General features: G+C 39.5%; 1 protein-coding gene across 1 annotated transcript; it reads right to left on the bottom strand.

Annotated features, from left to right (window-relative positions):
* Positions 1 to 8,678: 8,678 nt before the first annotated feature.
* Positions 8,679 to 19,580, bottom strand: BNIP3 (BCL2 interacting protein 3). Its single transcript, XM_026065680.1, has 6 exons — positions 19,417 to 19,580; positions 16,352 to 16,535; positions 15,113 to 15,197; positions 12,237 to 12,343; positions 11,978 to 12,127; positions 8,679 to 9,918 (listed from the first exon to the last, which is right to left on the bottom strand). The coding sequence occupies exons 1-6, from the start codon at positions 19,451 to 19,453 to the stop codon at positions 9,867 to 9,869; spliced, it is 615 nt and encodes a 204-aa protein (XP_025921465.1). The 5' UTR covers positions 19,454 to 19,580; the 3' UTR covers positions 8,679 to 9,866.
* Between the last annotated feature and the right edge of the window lie 2,048 nt (positions 19,581 to 21,628).

The following is a 21,628-nucleotide window of genomic DNA, read 5'->3' as shown; positions in this document are numbered from 1 at the left end:
AATAGTCTTGATCTTGTCTTTGTAACTTCTGTTACCAGTTTGTAAGAGCACCRCAGTATTCCTAATACTTAAAATATTCTGAGCAGTTAATTTCCAGGAAATGGTATATTTTATAAAAGAAGAATCTGTGACACAAACAGTMGGACCTACTGCATTAGCATTAGATGTATGGTATCTGGCATTAATGCATTAAAATCCCTACACACACATTCTGACAGGTTTTCAGCTATGTAAWAAGTATGAAACTACTGTCTTGCAAATATTTCCCACAAGTGAACTTCAGGAGAGGGAAGTCTGTTATTTTTGAGAAAACAAGTAGAACAGCTGAAGCTATTTGTACTAGAATTTACAGGTAAGATTTTGAAACTTTTAACCAGTTGTTTGTTTTGATACAATGATATCGATAATACACAGTTATTTAGGATTTTACTGAGCCCTGTGTATCAAAGACTGTTTTTGTAAACCTGAGAAATAGTTTAATGTTTTGCTCAGTTTTGTGTGATCCTTGCTTCACTTGTGCATGTAAGACTTAGACACATGTTTTAAATTGTCAGCATCATAGTTCTGCAGTGAGCRGAGCCTGGGCATCCATGACGATTGCCACCGCTGTTAGATGATGCTGAAGCACTGAAAGGAAAACTAACGACCCGCTGGAAGTTCTGCTACTTCCTCTCAGGGTTGATTTTTAAAATTGGAAAAAATGCGGTTTAAGATGAAACTTTAAATTTCATTGTCATTTTGCTACATCAATCCAACCATACAGAAACACATACAAACTCAAAAAMCCCCGAATTCCTTAGGAAAATGCTGAGCGACTCTGAAAAAAACGAATTCGTAAGGGTAAGTAAGAAACAGGGATATCTGTAAATATAACCTTAAGTACCTCTATTGAGGGCTTGTTTGTTTTGTTTTGTTTAAGAGTTTTCAGAATCAAGGCAATCAGAAACTTGTGTGCACACTGTTCTGTTCATTTGGATTCTGACCTTCCGTTCCCGGTTGTAGGGAACGGGAAGGAGCAGAGGAGGAGAGGCGCTATCACTTGGAAGAAGCCGGCTAACCTGAGTAGTGTCCATAGCTAAAACAATGCAAAAACCGGTACTTGCGGAGCTGGGTTACCCTAAACTGTAGACAGAATAAATATTATTTTTTGTCTCTTCTGAAAGTGCATATAGTACATAGTGAGGGGTGCTTTACTTGGCTGAGGGATGATTGAAATACGTAGATTTTGAAGTGCTGTGCTTATGAATAAACTGTGCTTCCCCACAGCTCCAGTCACCTGATTTGTACTTCTAATTTTCTGCGTAAAGGAAATCAGAAGAGGGATTTCAGAGAAGACATCAGTGTTTAACCTGTGTTAACATCTGCAGGGTAGGAAGAACTTCAATTGCAGCTTCGTAGCTAGATTGAATGAGTTAAGGACACTAGTTCCTTTAGTTTTTTTAGGTAATGACTGAAATTCTCTCATCCCCAGTTTGGAGTTTAGCTACGTTAGTAAACATAAGCTGTACATGATGGAATTTTATGTGGTTTTTAGTTTCTCCCTTGAGATGGTCTTTATTCAGACTGATCTGACACTTCATGTCATGCGGTAGAACATGTTGTTTCTCGAGTTCTTGGCCCTCCTGGTTTAAAACACACAAAAAAGGGGGGGGGGGGTGTTTAGTGCTGCTTGGCCTCCCTTCTTATTTGTTGTTAATGGGTCATGCCTGCTATACGGGGTGGGGTTTTGAGGCTATAAAATGCATTGCTAGGACTCCAAGCCACTATCTCAGACCTAAGKATTTTCCTCCATGGCTTGGTATCTTAGTTATTTTGCTTGGTACCTTCCTTTTCCGTGAGGTGGAAGTCGCGTTTTTCAGTTCACCCCTTCGTCTCTCCCCGCTGTCCAAAGCAAGCTGTTACCGAAGCTTTGAGGCTGTCGTCATCTGTCTTCTTCTCAGGTCTGCCCCCGCCCGCAGCACAGACGAGCGCTTCGAGCGTCGCGCCAAGCCCGCGAGATCCGGCACGAGGTCCTCGGGGCTTCGGAGCGAGCCCGGGTGGATGGCTCTCGTCTTTCAGAGCCGCCGGCTTTGCGTCGGACCGACGCGCGCTGCTTGCTCCCCGGCGGGGAGGGAGGACTCGGCTGTTAGCGCTTCGGCCGCTGGCGTGGGGATCCTCACGGTGAACCTGCTCTAAGGTAAGGCTTCTGTGCTCTAGAAGCTAAAAAGGCCCAAACAGACCTGTCCTTTGTAAAGAAAGCTCGCTGCTTAATGGGGACGGGGTAAAAATTAGGATTAAATTTCTGTCCTTTTCAAGGCTGTAAGGATTGTATGGTCCTTTCCGTAAAGGCTTTTGTAATATGCTTTTGTGCCTCGGAAGCGCTATTTTTAGGCTCAAGAGTCAGAGAAATCATCTCTGTTCAGCTTTTAACCACAGGTCCTTGCTTTGTACCCTGTCCAGAGGCCATATCTAGAAATTAAATAACCTTTCAGACTCTCCATGACAGAGGCGTGCAAGGACTTTCCCGTGCAACCGCCCTGGCCTGGAATTACAGAAAGTGGAGTGAGCAATATTTTCCTATGTGCAAAATTACTCCTGCATCACCCAGTAAAACCCGATGTGGGGTTTTTTGATCACCCCCATCCCCCCCTTCAAATATTTTAACTGTTGGCTATTGGAATGGTTTCAGGGACGGTAAGAGTGAGGATCCACTACTTCAGCAGTGGTTATCTAGATCCTGTTGTCTGAGGGTGGGGGACAATCCCCCACCCTCAATGAACGAAAACTTGAGAAGATAAGTGAGCAGCTCCTTGTGAACAGTAATCCATAGCCCAGCAGACGCTGGGTGTCTACGATGACAGCCTGTAGTCAGGACCAAAAACCSTGTGTATCCAAATTCATGAGGAAGTACTTTAGGGATAAACACTCAAGAAATTTGTCTCTGAAAATTTAGTGAGACGCTACTCTTTCTCTCTGATCTCTCCACCTTGCAAACACCAAACATAGTTGGAAAGGAATTTATCTTTAAAGCTGGGGGCGGGGGGGGTCAGGAGAGGGGGAGCCAGAAGCCACTCTGCAAATCGTTAGTCCTCAGCATGATATAAATTTGTTAATCAGCTGTATATAAAACACCTGTTTTTCACAGTAYGTTGTTGTCCTGTCCTTTGCATCCAGAGTCTTTAAACGTTGTTGTAGCCAGGCATAACACAGGTAAAATTGGTCCACGTGCTAATCAGTCCTTAGTTTAGAGGAACAGGCCCATTCAAAACTGTTCACTGTTTGAATGATGGTTATCTGGTGTCTGAGGTATTCAGAAGAAAGAGCTGTAACTCAATGCAAAAAGGTATCAGCCTTTTCCTAGAACCTCAAGATTGGGTTGTATTCGTATACACAGGTGTTGTGTCCACATGTATATAAACAGCTAAACACAACCGCTTTGCGGTGGAGGCCACAGGGCACGCTGATGCCTTTCTCGCTCTTGCGGATTGCTGTGCTCTGCACTGATTGTATATAACTGTCTAGTTAACTCGCTTGTGAAATAAAGGTCTTCTCTRTATTATGACGAGTTTGATCCAAACTCCTGTGATGCTTATAAAACTAGTGTTAAGAAGCCTTGAGTACTATTAGTTTTACTGTTTTGCATAATATTTCAAAATGCTTGTTTAGCGAGAGTTTTACTTTCTCCAATTAGAGTGGAGTACAAATAGAGACAGTTTTTTGCTTGGTCGACCTATGGTTTAATGCAAGGTGGTTGTCTTTGTATCTGTGTGAAAAGGGACAAAGGCAGAGACTCTAAGTGCCTGTTTTCAGGTTAATGTGTTGCCACTTCCGCATTATTCCTAGGAAGGAAACTCTATGGGGCAGCAATTGTTCTTTCAATCCACTAATTCACCCTTTTAATACTACACAGTTTTTTTCCCCACTAACCATGACAACTAAAATGTGTGATGATGATGGCTGCTAAAAAGCTTCCCCCCACACACACATATATCAGAAAGAATAGAATATATAAGAAAAAAAATTTCATAATTTTCATACGTCTTTCTACCCCTAGCTTTAGTTAGGAAACCCTTGTGAAAGCCAAAGCAAATATATAGCTGTTCCTCAAAGGTGAATGTGAAGCTGTATTGATGCTTTTAATTTGGGAGGGAAGGAGGGACTTGCAAAGCGGGAATCAAAAAAGGCTTGAGAAATCTGATCCGAATGGAACGAGGCCACGTTAGCATGTCCTTTTTCAAGCACTCCCGAATCACACAGTGACCCCTTTGTTTCAGCAACCGGCTGGACGGATGAGTTGTTTGCAGAAACGCAGACATGAAGTATGTGTGCTATAAATAACGGTGTAACAGCCGTAGTGCTGTAAGACTTAGCCTTCTCTGGTCATGAGTAATGCTGAAAAGGTGGAACTGAGGGAGCCATCTCAAGAGCATAACACTGTCAACTTCAGCTCAGGGCTCTCCCTTCGTCTCAAAGTAGAGGGATTTCCCCACCCCACCCGTGCTTTTGCACAGACAAGCTTCTACAGTTGGTGTAGCTTCTATCAGAGGAGTAGTTGGTGTGCGAATAGCCCACCAGTAAAACTACATCCTGGGAGCTAACTCTTCTCTCTCCTCTTCCCCTAGACACTAATGGAGGCATCAGTACTCTGCAAATCTCCCTCTGCTCCTTGATACTAATTTCTGCCTTATCCAGTCCCTCGGGTATTACAAAAGCAAGCAGCATCTAAAACAAGCTGTAAGCCATAGCTTTGCATCGAAAATGGTCTGAATGATGGGTTGTCGATCACTTGCAGTCTCCAAAATTGCCACCGGTTCACATGTGCTGACATAGTGGCTCCCCACTGACTCTATCATGCACATCTAATAAACCCAGTTATGGACGTGGCTGAACTAAGTGATCTCATTCATATTCCTTCAAATCTGTAACTTAAGCTTGTGGAAACCACAAGATTGTTGTCCCTGAAGTGAATAGCATGACATTAGGTGGCTGAAACTCCTGGGTTCAAAGAGTGTTTAGACATATTATTGGAAGAAAAATTGATTGGCACCTATTAATCGAAAGATACCATCTCTCTTCCAGTGAACTGCACTGGAAAAGTATCTGTGGTATATCTTTACACTTTTGTTCTCTTTATACTCTGCACTGGGCATCTTCGCATGCTCTGCATCCAGGTGGACTTCTGCTCTTACTCAGTTTGGTTGTTCTTTTTGTTTCACGTGTGGCCCAGCTGCCATGTGGACACTATGGGACAAGTGGGAGGCTGTGGGAAGCTCTGTGCAGCTTTCCTCAGACAACATGACAGGGAATATATGCCACTCCAGACCGTGTTAATAAGAGGCTCCCCTAAGCGAATCTCCTTCTCTGAACACTGCAGAGTATGAAGGGTACATGTAGAAAGAGCAGAAACTGATTTTTGCAGCAAGTCACTTCAGTTCTATCATCGGAGAAACTGTCATTCTTGGAGCTCAGCTACTGTCTTTGCCTTCACTGATGTCTGATGGTGGCTCTTGTACAGTAGGCTTACCACAGACCCAGCCTCACAGTGTCCTCTGCGGTTGCGAATGATACATGTCTCAGGAGCAGTCAGCTTGGCAAGTACACCAGTGTTTGTTGCAGTTTGATCCCAGGACCCGACTGCTTGGGCTTTTGAGTCTACTCTTTGCTCATGATGGTAATATTCCACTAGTAAAGCAAAGCATGCTCAAATGCAAAGCTTTAAACCCGTGCAGAAGAACTACTTTAAAACTGCAACAAACTGATTGCTGCTCCGCTGTTGCTAGGCTTCTGGAGAAAGAATGGCCTTCTCCTGCATGCCTTGAAAGCCTTTGGTGATAGCTTTCAAGGGACTGTGGAAAATGCATGGATTCCTGATAATTCTTTCATGACTTCCTTTTTGTATCATAAGTTTTTATACCACAGTCTCAGTGACAGTATTTCTGGTGTAAAACTATGTATGCTGTGATTCTTCAGTGGGCCCTACACCTGTTCCCTGCTGCCCGTGGCATAAGCTGGCTAAGTCTATAAGCATTAAAAAAGACTGACAAATATATTGCTTTGAATAGGACTGTCTTCCTTCTGTGAGGGTGTACTCTGACTACAGCTCTCTGGTGCCTTAACGGAATCTGTGTGGTTATGAAATATGTCATCTTCTCTACCTCCACCTTGTGTCCATCTTTTGTGGATTTTCCATAGTTCCTGTGTAATAGTTCATGCCAGGAACATGCACTACACAGAAGAGAACGTTGAACAGAAGGCAGAGCGAGACAGATGCCTTCCCCAGCCTCGATGCCGGTGCTAACGTTTCCACTGATAGTTTGTGATGTGAACCACTGCATGCTTTGAGCAGAAATGAGCCAATTTCCAAGTTGTGCCTCCCATTAATAATGATTTCTGTGAATGTTCACTGGGAAAGGCAGTAGTATCCTCATTCTGTAAAACCTTCAGGCAACCACCATGCATATTTATTCCCACAGCCAAGTTCTCCAAAACTTACTTCCCAAAGTGCTTGATTTCCATTTTCCATGTTCAATTAGATTTCCAGATGGATTACCCTTAGTGACTGAGGAGCTGCCCCAAACCTGCAGATCATATTTGTTACCCAAAGAACAATGCTGTATTTATCAATTGTACCTACAAAACTCTAAGTACTGTTTTCTACTCTGTGCCCACAGCTAACGCGCCTTCGGTTCCAGAAGGATCCCCCTGTGCGTTGTTGTTAGTGCGCGATCTACATCAGGAAGGCTGGAACCCAACCAAAGTGCTAGAAAGCACCTGGCCTTGCAGGGCTGAACATCTGGAGGAGAACAAACTGTCCAGAGAATCCAAAGAGCAAGAAGAGAAAACAGTACTGTCTATATTGTTTTGATGTCTATAAGTAAGACTTGGAAATAAGTTCTTCTTTCTTGTTAAATTATTATATTCTTGTCTCTTTAAAAAATAAAGCTCTTCATACTGAAACTGTGCTGTTAAACTTATTTATGCCATGACTGTTGGGGGTTTTTTAAAAGAAAATAAGTTTAGTTGTAACACTGCTGACTGAATTTTCTGTTTCCTCTGGTATTACATATGAGGATCAAATGGCTAAGTCTTCAGTGCAATTTTTGTGAATTACTAGCATGTTTAAGACATTTTTAGGCCCTATCTTTCAGTATACTATTTGTCCACTGGTTATAATTCCTTTTTTTGAGAAGCCTCTGCATGCTAAATCAATGTTGAAAACACATAGGCAAAAGGCAAACATTTGACCATAGAAAACTGATGTAGATCTGGAAAAATGTCTTAACCAGTATTTCAGTAATGACATTTTGTTAGTTTAATGATACCATGGTGACTAGGTTTGTTTTTTAATCAACCTTGCTTCTTTGAGTCATGTTAAAAATAATTATATATTGATTTAGTTTGGCTCGGGGCAGCCTAAGAATTTGCTACTACGTATAAGTATAAACCTCTGATACAGAGTGGCCCATATGATGATTTTTAAGTGTTATACAATGTTGCTTTTTCTGAGATGAGTAATAGTCACTTTTGGCATGTCATATAAATACAGTGGATAATATATTGAGTACTAGGTTGTCTGAATGAGGATCTTAAAAACATGGGTAAATAAAGTGATAATGTCTTTGTTACAATCCTTGTGGAAGTCAAAGAGCTCCAGGTACTGAGTTCGTCATTAGTACCCCTGATTTCTTGCTGCTTTCTTTTCTTTCACTACAAATTAAGGAGGAGTAAAGATTAAATGTATAGCTACCTCTAAAGACCTCATTCATTGTGCATAATCTGAAAAAAGTTGACCATCTGCAAATGCCTSTGGGATGAAAGAATATTGCAAATAGTCAAGACGTTCCACCCCTCCACCAAACCAGAGGTAATTTAGTCCTTGAATAAAAGAATGGTGGAGTTGTGGTGTTATTAACAGGAATTAGGGCTGGAAAGCACAGAGGAGCTGGTGGGGGGTTTTGCAGTATTTTTATGGAATCTATATTTTCTTTGAATTTATATGCAGTAGTACGTATTAAAAGGGTAAGTTTTTTTTTAATCAAGGGGGAGGAAGAGGCTGATCTAACTACTGTTCAAATATCAATGTGTTTTCAATACTATTTGGGGGGAACACTGACTATTTTAAACAAGCTTAATTCCACTGCAGTTTTGCTCCAATTAAGAGATATATTCAAGCAATTAATCAACTGATTTTTCACACATGGTTCAACTCAGTAATTGGTCTCCAATGTCCTGTATTTGTGCTTTGGGAAAGATTATTTAGAAATCAAAATAATCCTATAAATCGAGTTCTCTTGCACACATATAGACATGCAGTATGCAAAGATAGAACCTGCTTCTCCTGTAAATGGTATGCTCTTAAATACATCCACGTGAGACTTTCCGATGGCCTTTACAGGATTACGTCTGTGGAAAGTTAAGCATGTGTCTCCGCTGGATTAGGGGCCACATAAGGCCACTGCTTGCCTGGATAACAACAGCCCAGTCCCACACCTGTGATGATGTGACTTGATGACAGGACATGAACCCTACATGGTATTGCAAGGTGCCCCCTAACCAACAAACAGATTTTTTTAAATAACACTGCAGTTCTGTTTTAAGCACAGAAGAAAAACTCTATGGTTACAGGACAAAAAACAAGCAGAAAGCAAGTTTATTTTTAAATGATGGTGCTGGTACAAAGTAAAACACACATTTGAAAGTTCAGTGAGTTTTATTTATTGAATGACTCCTCTTGACTGCTTAGCATTATTCAAATTTAAGAATTAATTAGCAAAAAAAGTTTTATGAAAAAAAATTCTTACTGATTTGCCAGTCATGCAAATAAACTTAGTGTGAAACTGTGTCCTGTTTAAGAGGACGATAGATATCATACAAAGAGCCCTGTCTAATGCTATTTTCAACCTTTATTTTTAAAGGCTTAAAGAAAAAGGAATGGGAAAACTCTGAATATCTATGAGGAACCTTTTTATTTAAATATATAAAACTTACGATAATTTGGCAAACATCCATTCTTCTCATTAAACAAGATAAAATTATTGAATGAAAATGCATTCCCTTAATACAAACAAATAAGCAAGCAAACCTTTCTTTGAATCTATACAGGGATGAGGCAAGTTTAAGATGCAAATTTATTTTACAGATAAAAAGACTGAGAAGCACTGGTCTGCAAGAAGAAACAACAGAAGGAACTTCTGCAGTTTGGGAGTTAAATAACAGCCTTTGCAAATGACACTATGGGATATTAAGGTTCAAGTTTTAATTTAGACTGTTGTGGATCATATTCTAAACTAATAAAAATTGGTGAAGTTTTACTGATATGCTAGTTTCTTCAAGCTGATCGTGTCTTTTAACATTTCATGTCTCGCGTAAAATGAAAAAAGAGCTAGGCAAAATCTTAAGTAAATGAGGAGTTGCCTCAAATGAGGCAAAAGCTTTCTCTGAATTCCTGTATGTTACATAAGGCCACACATTCTTCTGGGCTAATCCCTTATTGTCATGATTACATTAGCAGTGAAGAATATTCACATCTATGAAGTATAAAGAAACAGCGGTTTAGATGAAGATCTAGCTGAATCACAATTGCTATATTAAAGCTAAGGTTTTGTTTTTAAACATCAAGTTTTTAATTTTCAAAGATATTTCACTACAAAGCAATRTAACAGCTGTAATCTGTCTGAAACGTGCTTTATGAATTGATCCAGAAGACTATACGTTATACCTTAGCTTTAGCATCTCTTCTCCCACTCTTACTAAACTAGGAACACAACATTTACAGAACAGATACACACGGATCATGTAGCCATTGCTAGCACTGAAGTGTCTGCTGTTTACCTCTTGTATTCTTTGATGAATATTTTCTTCGCTTCAAAACTGGATTTCACCTGCCTTTAGAAAGTACTGCTTGATGCTGTGGTTGTAAGGCGTCTTCCAATGTAAATCCTGAGGGTCAAGGATGTATGGTCAGTAAGTGTTGCATTTCATTTTAAAAGGAATGTACAGCATGTAAGGAACACTTTTTTTTTTTTTTAACCTCATCAGATTACTAGTAATGTAATTTGCAGTAGGAGCAGCAGTGCCTGCTATAATTAAGACAGCAAAACAAGCATCTATTATAAAACTCAGGTTTCAGTTGCTTATGACTTTGTGCATATCCTTGTCAAATAATGCTCCCTATATTCTAAAAGAGATTAATTCTGTGTAAGCTGAGCTGTTATACATGTTCAGTTTCAGGAAGGCAAAAATCGGGTAAGTATGCCATTAACAAGATCACATTGCTTCAGGAGCTTTCTGAAGTCAGTTTGTCTTGTTACTTTTTTTTCCTTTTGTCATCTCAGGTTTTTTCTATTTGCTAAATACATTAACCTTTCTAAACATCTCATTTTACTGTCATCTTCAGGTACTTTTTACTATTTCTTCAGTTGTTATTTCCCATCTTGGTATGCTTTCACAACTGCCCTCTATTATGTCTTATATTCATTTACTTTCTGCAGAAATGACTGTTTTGAAGTGTAACTATTTAAACTGCTTTTACATTAAGCACTCTGTGAAGAAGTGATTATTGTGGTAGCTATTCTGTACTGAAGTGGAATGTTGCAAGATTGTAGCAATGATGAAAGACACCAGGAAGAAAGTAAGTACTTATGTTACAGAATTTGTGTTCATTCCGGAAAGAAAATTCCAGTATGCTTTTGTTCTATGTCGTGCAGTTACTCATCTTAATTTTGGAAGGAGATAAGAAAGTTGAATTGGTTTCATGCCGCTTTTACAGTCTAATGTGGATGACATCTTGATTTTGTATAGGAAGATCGTCTGTGCCTTCAWGCACCCCCAATTACGCACACTACGGGACTAAGGAAGATTGGGGCTGTCCCTCTTTCCAACTGCTGTAGTTGCACAGTCCTCCTGACTACTTTTTCAAGGCTGGGTCCATGCTAGTGAAACACTTGTTCCTTAGAGCTGGTTTCTCCTGTACGTTGTCTGGCCCTAGTAGCCTGCCAAACTCTATGTGTGAAAAGAAAGAGTAAGAAAATTATACTTAGGAAGAAATACTGAAAAGCTGGGACTGAGACTCATGAAATAGTATTGGCATGCTTATGTTGCACTGGATCCTAATCTTTACCAAATTTCCAAGAACACAACTATTTTTCATTTGGTGTGTTAAACTAGAACTAGAATTAGCTCTTATGCCTTAAGTAATAAACAACTTTATTTTCCTAAAAGACAAAATTTGAGGCATTCTTTGTCTTGCATCCCCTCATTCTAAACTTTTGTAGCCTTGATAAGGGTTCAAGATTTATGCAAGTGAGTGAGCAGAGAAAGAGCAGAACCAGAGCTAATGGAAGGTTCCTTGGAAAACAGGCATCTCCTCAGAATTCATCTTCTCCCCTAAGCCCTCTCATGTGGTTCAGTGAACTCGTGGGAGAGAGGCACGGATATGCCTGGACTCCCAACGTTCTTTGTAGGTATCTAGGAATCTACCATGCTTAGCTACAGGCAAACTCTGCTCTTGACTAAAAGATATTTAATCTCTTCGCATTGTGTCCTGCAGGTATTTTTAAAGGAGAAGGATAATCTGAACCCTTAATCATCTAAAGAAAATCAATTCCTGTTTTCTTTGTGTGTCCCCCCTCTGAATGTGGAATTTTAAAATACGATAATCATTTCTTCCTTTACAATTAGTTTTGAGATTAAAAATCAGTCTTCCCATGGAACTGATTATGTATGTATAATTATAGTTCATATATATATAAACTGTCTCTTCTTTTGAAAAGTTCTCAAATAGCAAGAAAAGCAGAGAAGAAAAGCTTGATACATTCAGCAATACCACAAGAAGCCAAGCAGGAAACACTTTCTGAAAAAGTGGTCATTGCCCTTCTGTGGAGACCAGTGTACCACTTACCTTTTAGACAAAGAGAAAACAAGGACTGCAAATTAGGTCTCAGAGAAAAGAGGTAAAAAATTCACAGTGAAAATGCTTCTTTTTTAAATGTAAACTTACCCTAGTCCAATGGCAAGCAAATGAGAAAGTAGCAGAGATGGAAGGAAAACTTTTAAAAATTCTGCTGAGAATATGCCCCCTTTCTTCATTACACTTGTATTTCTCATGCTGAGGGTGGCTGTGCGCCTGGGATGTTTAAAGAGGAATTCCCTAGTTTTGAGGAAGAAAATATAAACACAACATTTAATGAATATGTACTGAAGCTTCTGGAAGTAAAAGCCATATCCAAGTTCATCCAGAAATAACTGGCAGCACTCACTTTGGTGGGATGTTCTCAGGCCTGCTGGACCAGTCCCATATCCAATCTGCATTTTTCTTCAGGAGCCTTTCAACTTCTTTCCTCCTTTCAAGAAAATCTTCTTCAGACTAAAACAAAGAAACATTATCAAACGGTACACTGGACTATTATGGCTAGGCAATTATTACTGCAAAACAAATCTTGTGTCCTGTGTCTAAGCACATATGCTAGATTGTACCTCCACAGCTCGCTTGTCCCATCTCTTCCCAATATGATTTTTCCGTATCACTTGTAGTAAAATATTTAGATACTAGATAAAGAGCYGGGTGGGGGTGGGGTGTTGTCTTTCTCCTGTCTTCAGAGCAAGATTTGAACAGAATGGACCAAATGCCATCTTTGCTTAGGTAAAGGCTACCCTGGAAATATAATGCCACAGCCCTGTATTTCATCCTCACATAAAGGATCTGAAAATATCCTAAGTCCACGCATCTGAATGACATTTGGCAGAAAAAACTTCTCATTTTGCCTGCATTCAAAGTTATACAGATATCATACTTACCTGATCTGAAGATCCATGATACAAGCCAAATGAAACTAATTCTAGTCTAATAAAGCTACTTGGCTTTTGGGCCAGCATTTGYTCATACCAAGGAAACTTGGACTACAGATGAAGAGAGCCCAGGTCTATCTGCATAAATTTGTGCAGCAAAAAACAACAGTGGCTTCATTTTCAAGGGAATACAGTATAAATACTGAATGAGAATGCAGTTTGCAGCTTATTGCATGTGCATTAAATTGAGTCAAAGTCTTGTGATAAAAATAGTATGTGATCATAAGATTTAAAGTTATATATACACATGTACACTTAAGAACGCAAGTAAAATTGATCAGGCAATTCTAACACTTCTGGTATTTTTCTAACTTTTAATTATTTGATCTCATAGTCTAAATAATGATATTTAAGATATAAGGGGTTTTCTGGTAACATAAAGTGTAACAATGTAATGTAACATAAAAACAATTAATTCACAGTATATGTATTTAGTTTACCTAAAGCTGATAATTCATTCAGTTAGATTCCTGTAGGAGCTGTAGAGATGACTGAAGAGCTTTAGATAGGAAAGGAAGAAGCTGTGGGACCAAGCATGTTATATGTAATTTTTGAGAACCAATTAAACTACATATTATCTATACAGCTGTATAATTTAGAAACTCTAATAAAAAAACTGAAACCCCACTGGGTTAAATGCTGTACTAGCACTGAACACAAAGGCATTCCTTTCTTTAAGAAAGTTTGTAACAGTGGGAAGAAAAAGAATCTAAAAATGAATACAGACAGCCAGGGAGATTGTCAAGGAGACACTAAGATGAGAATATTCAGCACATAGCCAGCCTACAGATGATAAGCCACAGTAATCAAGATAGAGAGAGCTGATGGAAGAAATCAGTGTTTTTAAAATAAGATGTAAAGGTGCTGGGTTTTTTTTTTTTACAAGAATTAAAGGAATGACATTGCACATCAGAGCACAAGTAAATCAATGCTGATGATTTTTGCCAGTATATCATACTTTGTTATTTATTTGATGTAGAGGCCGCAAGTGAAATATAATCTTGACTGCTATTTGCTAACCTTGCAATAATCAGTCACAGCTACAGAACATATTTCAATTTAAAGAGAAAATAACAGTATCTCTTTGTACAGAAACAGTGCAGGGAGAAGAATTTACCTAATACAGGAAGTCTTCAGAAGAACAGGGAGACTTACTTAAAGCCATTCTAATACTTCTAGCCTCAAAATGTTTTGTAAGCAAAAATTTTAATATTAAAGCTAGTACCTAATTACTGTGAAGATTTAAGATTTTAGCCTGTTACAATGCAATAAGCTATATATTTATGAAATATGGTTAATATACAGTAAGCTTTTTTCACACTTTTGTCAGTGTGATTCACTAATTTTCTTTGCAAGTATCTAAACAGAAATTGTACAGAATTAAATTGGAAATAATTGTGAATTTTCAAAGCAGTATGTAGAAATGTCCCTGTTAAGTACTAGTTATTAAAATGAACTGGAATTATAAAGCTACTGCACTGCTTTGAAAACATATTTTATTGGCTGTCATGCTTAAGTGACTAGAAATTCTTGCTGCTGTCAAATCTACTCTTTTTTAATTCATAATGCATCTGTGGCAGCACATTTAAAGCAAGTAAAATCTCATTGTGGGAGGTCTGTGACATATATCAAGCAGACAATCAAAGGAAGAGGAGGACACTTCTGCAGGGCAGGTTATCTGCAGAACATTAATGTTTATCTATATATCCATGCATACGTATGTCTCATTGATACATTCCCTGTATACCTCAGGGTAAAATCTGATTGTCCCACAATCACTGATAAGACTTTACTCACAATTGACCTGGTAAGTAGGGAAGAAAAATGCCCATTTCACAGAGGGACCATGATACAGAACATGACTCAAGATCACAAAAAGTTGGAGTCTCAGCAAGATGTTGAATTCTGCTTTCTTTAATACTGGTCTAGTGGTTATCTTCTGGCCTATCTTTTCTCCTAAAAGCTACTGTCGATTCTGAAGATGAACATTTTGATTTGTGGCTGGAAAGAGGCATTGAGAACCAGGCCATTTTGAAAAACAATAGGTTAGGGCATCTAAATTCCTCTGAAAATCTCAGGTTACATATTAAAGAAAAAAAAAACCAGTCCATGCAAATCAGATTCTTAAAAGTACACGTAAAGCCTGATTCTGCAGAGTTTATTCTAGGTTACTAAGTTACTCAGTTGCTTAAGTATTTGCATTATCAGCCTCATCTTTTATTTTCTAATACTGGTTTTCAAACTATGATAAACAGATTTATTCCCTAAAGCAAGGTGAACTTCTTACCTGAAAGCTATTCTTTTCTCCACTGCTGTGACTCTCTATTTCCAAAGCTCTGTTACTGTCTTGAGGTGTCTGGGAACGAGGAGGGCTTGATAAAGAGAGAAGCACAAGAAAGAAAGAGTTCATTATATTTTTTCATGATGATATTCTTTATGGGGTGAACTAAAAGCTAGTGAATGAAGTATGTGCAGCTCTCCTGAAGGAGCTATAGTGCCCTGACCTATAATCCCTAAAAGGATCATCTGTCAACTGGCTATATGATTCATCCATCATATACAGTTAATCTTTGATTTCCTAACTGAATCAGCCAAGAACCTTGCTGCACAGAGCTGGTTTTCAGTAGTGTGAAGATACACCTGTGAGGTTGTAAGCTGGGTATGGCCCACGTTACTTACTAAACACTGGGAAGCAACTGATGGATGATAGTGGGTTTTGAATTGAATTTGAAGTAGCCAGATGAAACTGGGAGGTTCTGCTTCCTACTGTACATTTCACAAGTCTTGTAGTTCCTCTGGTTAAATAAAGTTTAGGCTGCAGACCCCGCAGCCCAGAAAAGTCAAACAAATGAATAAATAACACTGGTTGACATCTATCATCTTTATAGATTTGTATATTATACTTCCAGAAATTTGTATATTTTGTTTTTTAGATAYTGGACAATTTTTTTTTTAAGCAATTAGATATCCTTACAAAACACAAGCTGTTTTTATCATCATCTTTTCCTTTCTTTCGCTCCTGTTTCAGGCAGCAGTGTAAGCAGCATTATATGCTCTTGAGAATGGCATTGACACTGCTTGCACAAGGACCAATCCTTTAGAATAACAGCCACACAGTGCTCTAGATTTTTTTTTTTCCCCCTACTGGAACAAGACTGCTGCTTGTCCGCAAGCAGCATGCCCATGGGAAGTTCAACTGCTGCTGCGAACTTCTTTGTCAGGATACACCAAAACTTCAAGAAGACATCTTCATGAGATGTGAGAAGTCTTCTAGTGTCCTCTTGCCTGTAACTCCTTTCTGGTTTCAGGACAGGCTTCTATCCAAGCCCTACTTCAGTATTTAAATATCCATCTTTTAAATATGAAGTTTTCCTGTCTCCTTCTCTGTCCATGTGTATGCATTTGCATATGCACATACTCAGATGCGTGTATACATTTCTGTATCTGTCTTTGCCTCTTGTACATAAAAATGCTTTGTGTAATAGTGAGCTTTTACTTTGTTTTCAATAAAGCATTTTATGTCTACCTGTCACAGTGCGAACTTTCTCTTGAACTACTTCGTCCAGATTCGTGTTGAGCATCAAGGAGTATTTTCTCCATGTCACCATTGTGAATGGAAATAGAGGCAGGTACTTGTTCTTGGCTTGTTGGCGTCACTGTGTTGCCACTACCATTTCCATTACTGCTGAAGTGGAGTTCTACCCAGGAACCTGTGCATCATAATTGAAAAGAGAACCAGAATAAATCAAGTGGTTTTGCATAAAAGGCAGTAGAACACGAGACTCTTGATCCTCCCCAGTGTGATATTACAGTATGACGTCCAGAAGTACTGGCATTGATATCTCAGCTAACAAACATGACGAACTGCCAAAACGCGTAGGTGCTTTTGTTAGTAAGCTGGGAAGTCTCACAAAACTGAAAAGAAGCTGGTCATACACTGTGGCTGTTTCTGAAGCTAGAAATCTTTTATTTTAATTCATAGAGATATGTGTAATTTTTATTAACACAGGCGGTAGCCCAAGAATCTAATCTCAAGGACTGACGTACTCTGCCAAAGTTTAGTTATTAATTTACTCAAAATATTTTAGGATCAAGACTCCAGTCTAACTGTGTTTTGTTTAGCCTTTTTTCACTAAACATATTTTTAGGTGTTACTGTTAGGCAATAGGGGATATGTGGCAATGACTAGATCATGTGTTGCTGTTTGCAATATATTTAACACTGACAGTCACATGTTGCTTTGTCTTCTTAAAGTGTTCTGAATAACAACTCTCTTCAGGGCTAGCAGTAACCAACGCACAAAAGGACCTATATCTGTTTTGTCATTTATAAAATTAGCTCAGGGGATATTATTTAAATAACTATATCAATAGGAATGGAATTTACCTAAACAAAAGTTTATGTATGTAAAATTTGACAACAGTAAAAGTAGGTACAAGTATCACGCCCATCGTAGGACGCATTTCAAAGCTCAAAAGCCTGAATGGGAATAAGGAAATATAGCAGTAAATACCAGGAGAAAGAAGGCAGGTGGAACTATCTGAATTGTGGTTAACACAGCAGAAGGGCTGTCTAGGACAAAAACAAGGAAAGGGAGGGACAGAGACAGACATTCACGTTCAGAATGTTCCTGCTCTAGTGCTAAGAGAGGAATTGGACTAGAGAAACAGACTGTGGCAGAGTTCAGAAAGCAAGTTAAATTCAATAAAACAGCAGAAGGAATAAAGGAACATAAAGGAATAATGTAATGCAGAAGGAGAGAAGCGAATGAACAGATCTAGTGCAACATATAAACCATAAAAGCAGAAAGGTACTCTGGTTGTGAATAGATTTAAGGTTCGAAAATAAAACTAAAACAGGAAGAACCAAGCTACTCAATTTCCATTAACAACATTAATTTCTCTCCTCTTAAAAAACAGAAGACCACAAGATATTTTGAATGGAAACATTCTGGGTTACTAACTTCTGAAGAAACATTTTTCTGGATAATCTCTCTTTTACTTCACAACTTTTTAAATGACTGATTATCTGGTTGTTTGTCTATATCTGGACAAACTGTTCCCCACCCCAACTTATGAAATCCGGAGCTGTCAGAAGAATGATCAAAACCACTGAAGTGTAAATTAGGGATACTGTCCAACAGGAGCCTCAGTTCCAGCTACCTTGAGAGTATCACCTAATAGGAGTCCACCTGCCCTTGCTCCTGATGCCCCTTCACATGCTACCTCAGCTTCTGCTCCGCCACTTATTATCAGGCTACATGTACTGCACTATAACGATTTGTGTACATGGTCATAAGCTATTTTCCTGTAAAGATGCATATGACTTGGGGTGCACTTCCCACATCACTTTTCAACGAGTATCAGCACTATAGGCATATGTAACAGCTTTACACAGCAAATTAAACTTACTGAACTGAAATCTTTTTGGATACAGCACAGTTAATGTATGATAAAACATGGAGAAAAGAAAGATTACAACAGAAGGACCATAGGATACCTGCATGTTTAACATGTTTCCATTTTTTTCTTTTTCTTTTAGACCTTCTTGTGACTAGGGTTGTGCTACTGTATTGAATTATTGTTTACGCTGTTTATCACTTAAAGATAGCCTATGTTTTCATAAAGTTGGAAATATAAACTGATATGAGCATGGGTAATGTGGCAATGCAAACTGAACAGACTGAGTCATAGCGAAGGATCTTAAGAGAGAATGATGTTATATGATGTGCTTGCCTAGCATATATACTGTGGGAGTACAGATTAGCATAAGAAAAGACAATGAGTTCTGGGAATCTTAATTTCTTAGTATATAGCTTTCAAAAACTGGAGAGATGGATATCTGAAACAAAAAAAACACAACTATAAAAAGTCCACATATACAGAAAGAAGAGAGCATGCCTCTTTAAACTGCTAAAATCACCAAGTGAATCATAGTTTAATACGCAGTTGCACTAAGATCTCCCACCTCTACTGTAAATTCACTCGGTAAATGCAAAATACATGCAGATGACCCAGATTYTTCCTTAAAGGCACATCCCAAACTCTCAATAGCTGGCATTTCTTTTGAAAACAAAGGTTTTGTACCAGGGTGCATATACTTCCTGAGGATCTACCTTAATCTAGCTGACACTTAAATGACAAGACGGAGACACCATGGCTTTTTGAGTTTGATCAGTTCTTTCACCTGAGTCTTAATTTGTCTCTGTTACTAGGAGGCTTTATAGACAGTTTTCTGAGAGGCTACTGCCGGGATTGCTATAAAAATCACAAATTAACAACAGAAAGATCTTATTAAATGAAAACCTAGTATTTATATCCAGTTGTCATGCATGGGTTGATCAGGAAGAATATCGTCCTACGCTAGACGCACCGCCTGGGGAAGCGGCATTTAACGTCTTTCTCTTTGCGGCCACGGCAGAAACGGAGCAGGTGGAAGAGCTTAACACCGGCTCCCTGCCCGTGGATATTAATAACTGCGAAATCAGGCCCTCAGCGCCGTGTAAACACACGCAGTTCCGGCGCTACCGAACGCTGCCCCGCAGGACACCGCCCCCCCCGCGCTACCGGCCCGGCACCGGCGAGCCCTTACCCTGCAGATTCTCCTCCTGCGGGCTGAGGCGCGACATGGCCCGGTCTCTGCCCGCGACGCGACGGGACGCGACGCGACGGGACGCGCCGCTCCGTTACCTCAGGGGCCGGGGCCGGGGCCGGGCCGCGCGCCTGGACACGCACTGACCGCGCCGCCGCCGGCGCTGCCCGGCCGTGACGTCAGGGGCCGCGCCCGCCTCATTGGCCGCCGCCGCGCCCCCTCCCCCTCCCCCACCGCCGCGCAGCCGTTGGGGCCGTTGGGGCCGTTGGGTTGAGGTTGAGCGGTGGTGTAATGGCTTATCAGCACCCTCGGTGTGGTAAATCGCCGCTGCTGCAAACGGCGTCGGCGTTCCCATCCCGGCCCCTCTGCTCTTTACACGACAGCACGTTCGGAACCGGCGTGAAGATGTTTACCACACGCACGGGCAAACGCGAGGTTCCTGATGTGCGCCCGCTCCTCAAATCTCTTCATAATATCCCATGGGACTGCCTTGTTTCGGGAGTGAAGAATTCAATTCCGGTCAATCAGTCCTAGCATGACTAATTTTATTTATGTATATTTATGCTGCTTATTACTATTCACAACTATTTAACTGCTTCGGCTTAAGTATCTTGAACTATCTGCTGTTAATCTATGGTTTTGGCAATTTAACGTGTTAGTGTTTTGGCTTGAAGATACAGAAGAAAGGTGATCTGCTGTGAATTGGATTCCTTTTCATGAGGGAATTAGAAATTACGTAAGCTTCTGTCTGCCTTTATGTCACTATGAACAGCTTAATATAACTGTGGAGAAAGGAAAAGAAAAATTATCTGAGCGGATCCACATACACCCCTCTGATAGAGAAGGTTAGTTGCAAGCTCAGAGGATCACCTAAGCCTCTGAGAGCAATATCAGAGACCTTGGAAYGGCCAAGGTCTACAATTGGAAAAATAGCGATTGAGGAAGGAATGGGATGGCTTCCTCAGAGGAGTTGCTCATTTTTCCACTCCATACGTACTCTGTGTTGTGTACCACCTTCATGCTACCTATCTACGTACGTACTACAACATACTTCCAACTCGTGTTTGTCAATTGAATACGATGTTTCTTACATAAAATTATGCAGGGCAAATAAAAAGCTGTGCTTGGATTTCAAACGCAAGCATATCTGATTGCAAAAGCACAAGCTGTGGCCTTGAAACCCGTCTCTGACAGCTTTAAAATTAATGGCACAGAGCCTTAAAATAGATAATAATTAATTATTTTTTTAATATTGACTAAGGTTGTAATGTCATCAGAGCAGACAGCAGGAGTTCTCCAAATAAGAGACAATATAGTAAAAAAGAGTGTTGCTATTTGAAAGCAGATACTGACTTACTGCTGGGAATTAATCTAATAAAGACAAATAAATAAAATTTTATTTTGTTTAGCCAGAGGATGGCTAAAGTTTTGTTTACTTAATTGTAGGATGCAGGCATTTTCTCCAGGCTGAAATCTTTTTCATTTGTGCATTTCTGCAGTAGGCAATTGTGAAACTCAGATAAAATATATCTCTGGCAAATTTTCAGTGAACTGTCTTGATAGGAAGGAAGATTAATCTGTGATCTGCCCTTGTGCTGCTTAAGGCATCAAGCCCACATTCTCTGATTATACTGTCCCAGCACAGCACCAACACATAAGGATCCATAAAGATAGAAGGTCAGGATTTTATTAATTTAATTAAATTAATTTTTATTAATATGTATATTATATTTTATACTGAGTATGGCCAGTGGATTATTGGACTAAGTGGAAAAACAGGTTGGCTCATGAAGACATTTTCATGGTCAGTTCTCCAGCTTTGCTTAGTGCATCCTTACACACCATTTTTCCGTACCTCAGTCCTAGAACTAAAGTAGGGCTTTAAGTAGGACTTTACTTAAAGGTGCTTAGGCTTTAAGTATTAAGGAAGTCTCCTCATAGTATATTCTGCTTGGTATGAATTCTGAAACATATGTGATAAAAATTTGATTCATGTGTTCATTCACATGAGAAAAACTACTTGGATGGCCAGTGGAAAAGAACCCCAAAGCCAAAGCAAATCCTCTTAAAAATAATTCAGAGAAATCACAAACTTGTGTTGTAACATTAGTTCAGGCCTTTACAGGCTGAAGGTGTTCATGATTTTTTCTGCTGACAGATTTTGTACACAGCTCCCTCACTAAGGAGAAATGTTGAAAGTGCAGTATGTCTT

This window comes from Apteryx rowi, unplaced genomic scaffold (genome assembly GCF_003343035.1).
Source record: "Apteryx rowi isolate R43461 unplaced genomic scaffold, aptRow1 scaffold_23, whole genome shotgun sequence".
Lineage (NCBI taxonomy): Eukaryota > Metazoa > Chordata > Aves > Apterygiformes > Apterygidae > Apteryx > Apteryx rowi.
This window is presented reverse-complemented; position numbering and strand designations above follow the sequence as displayed.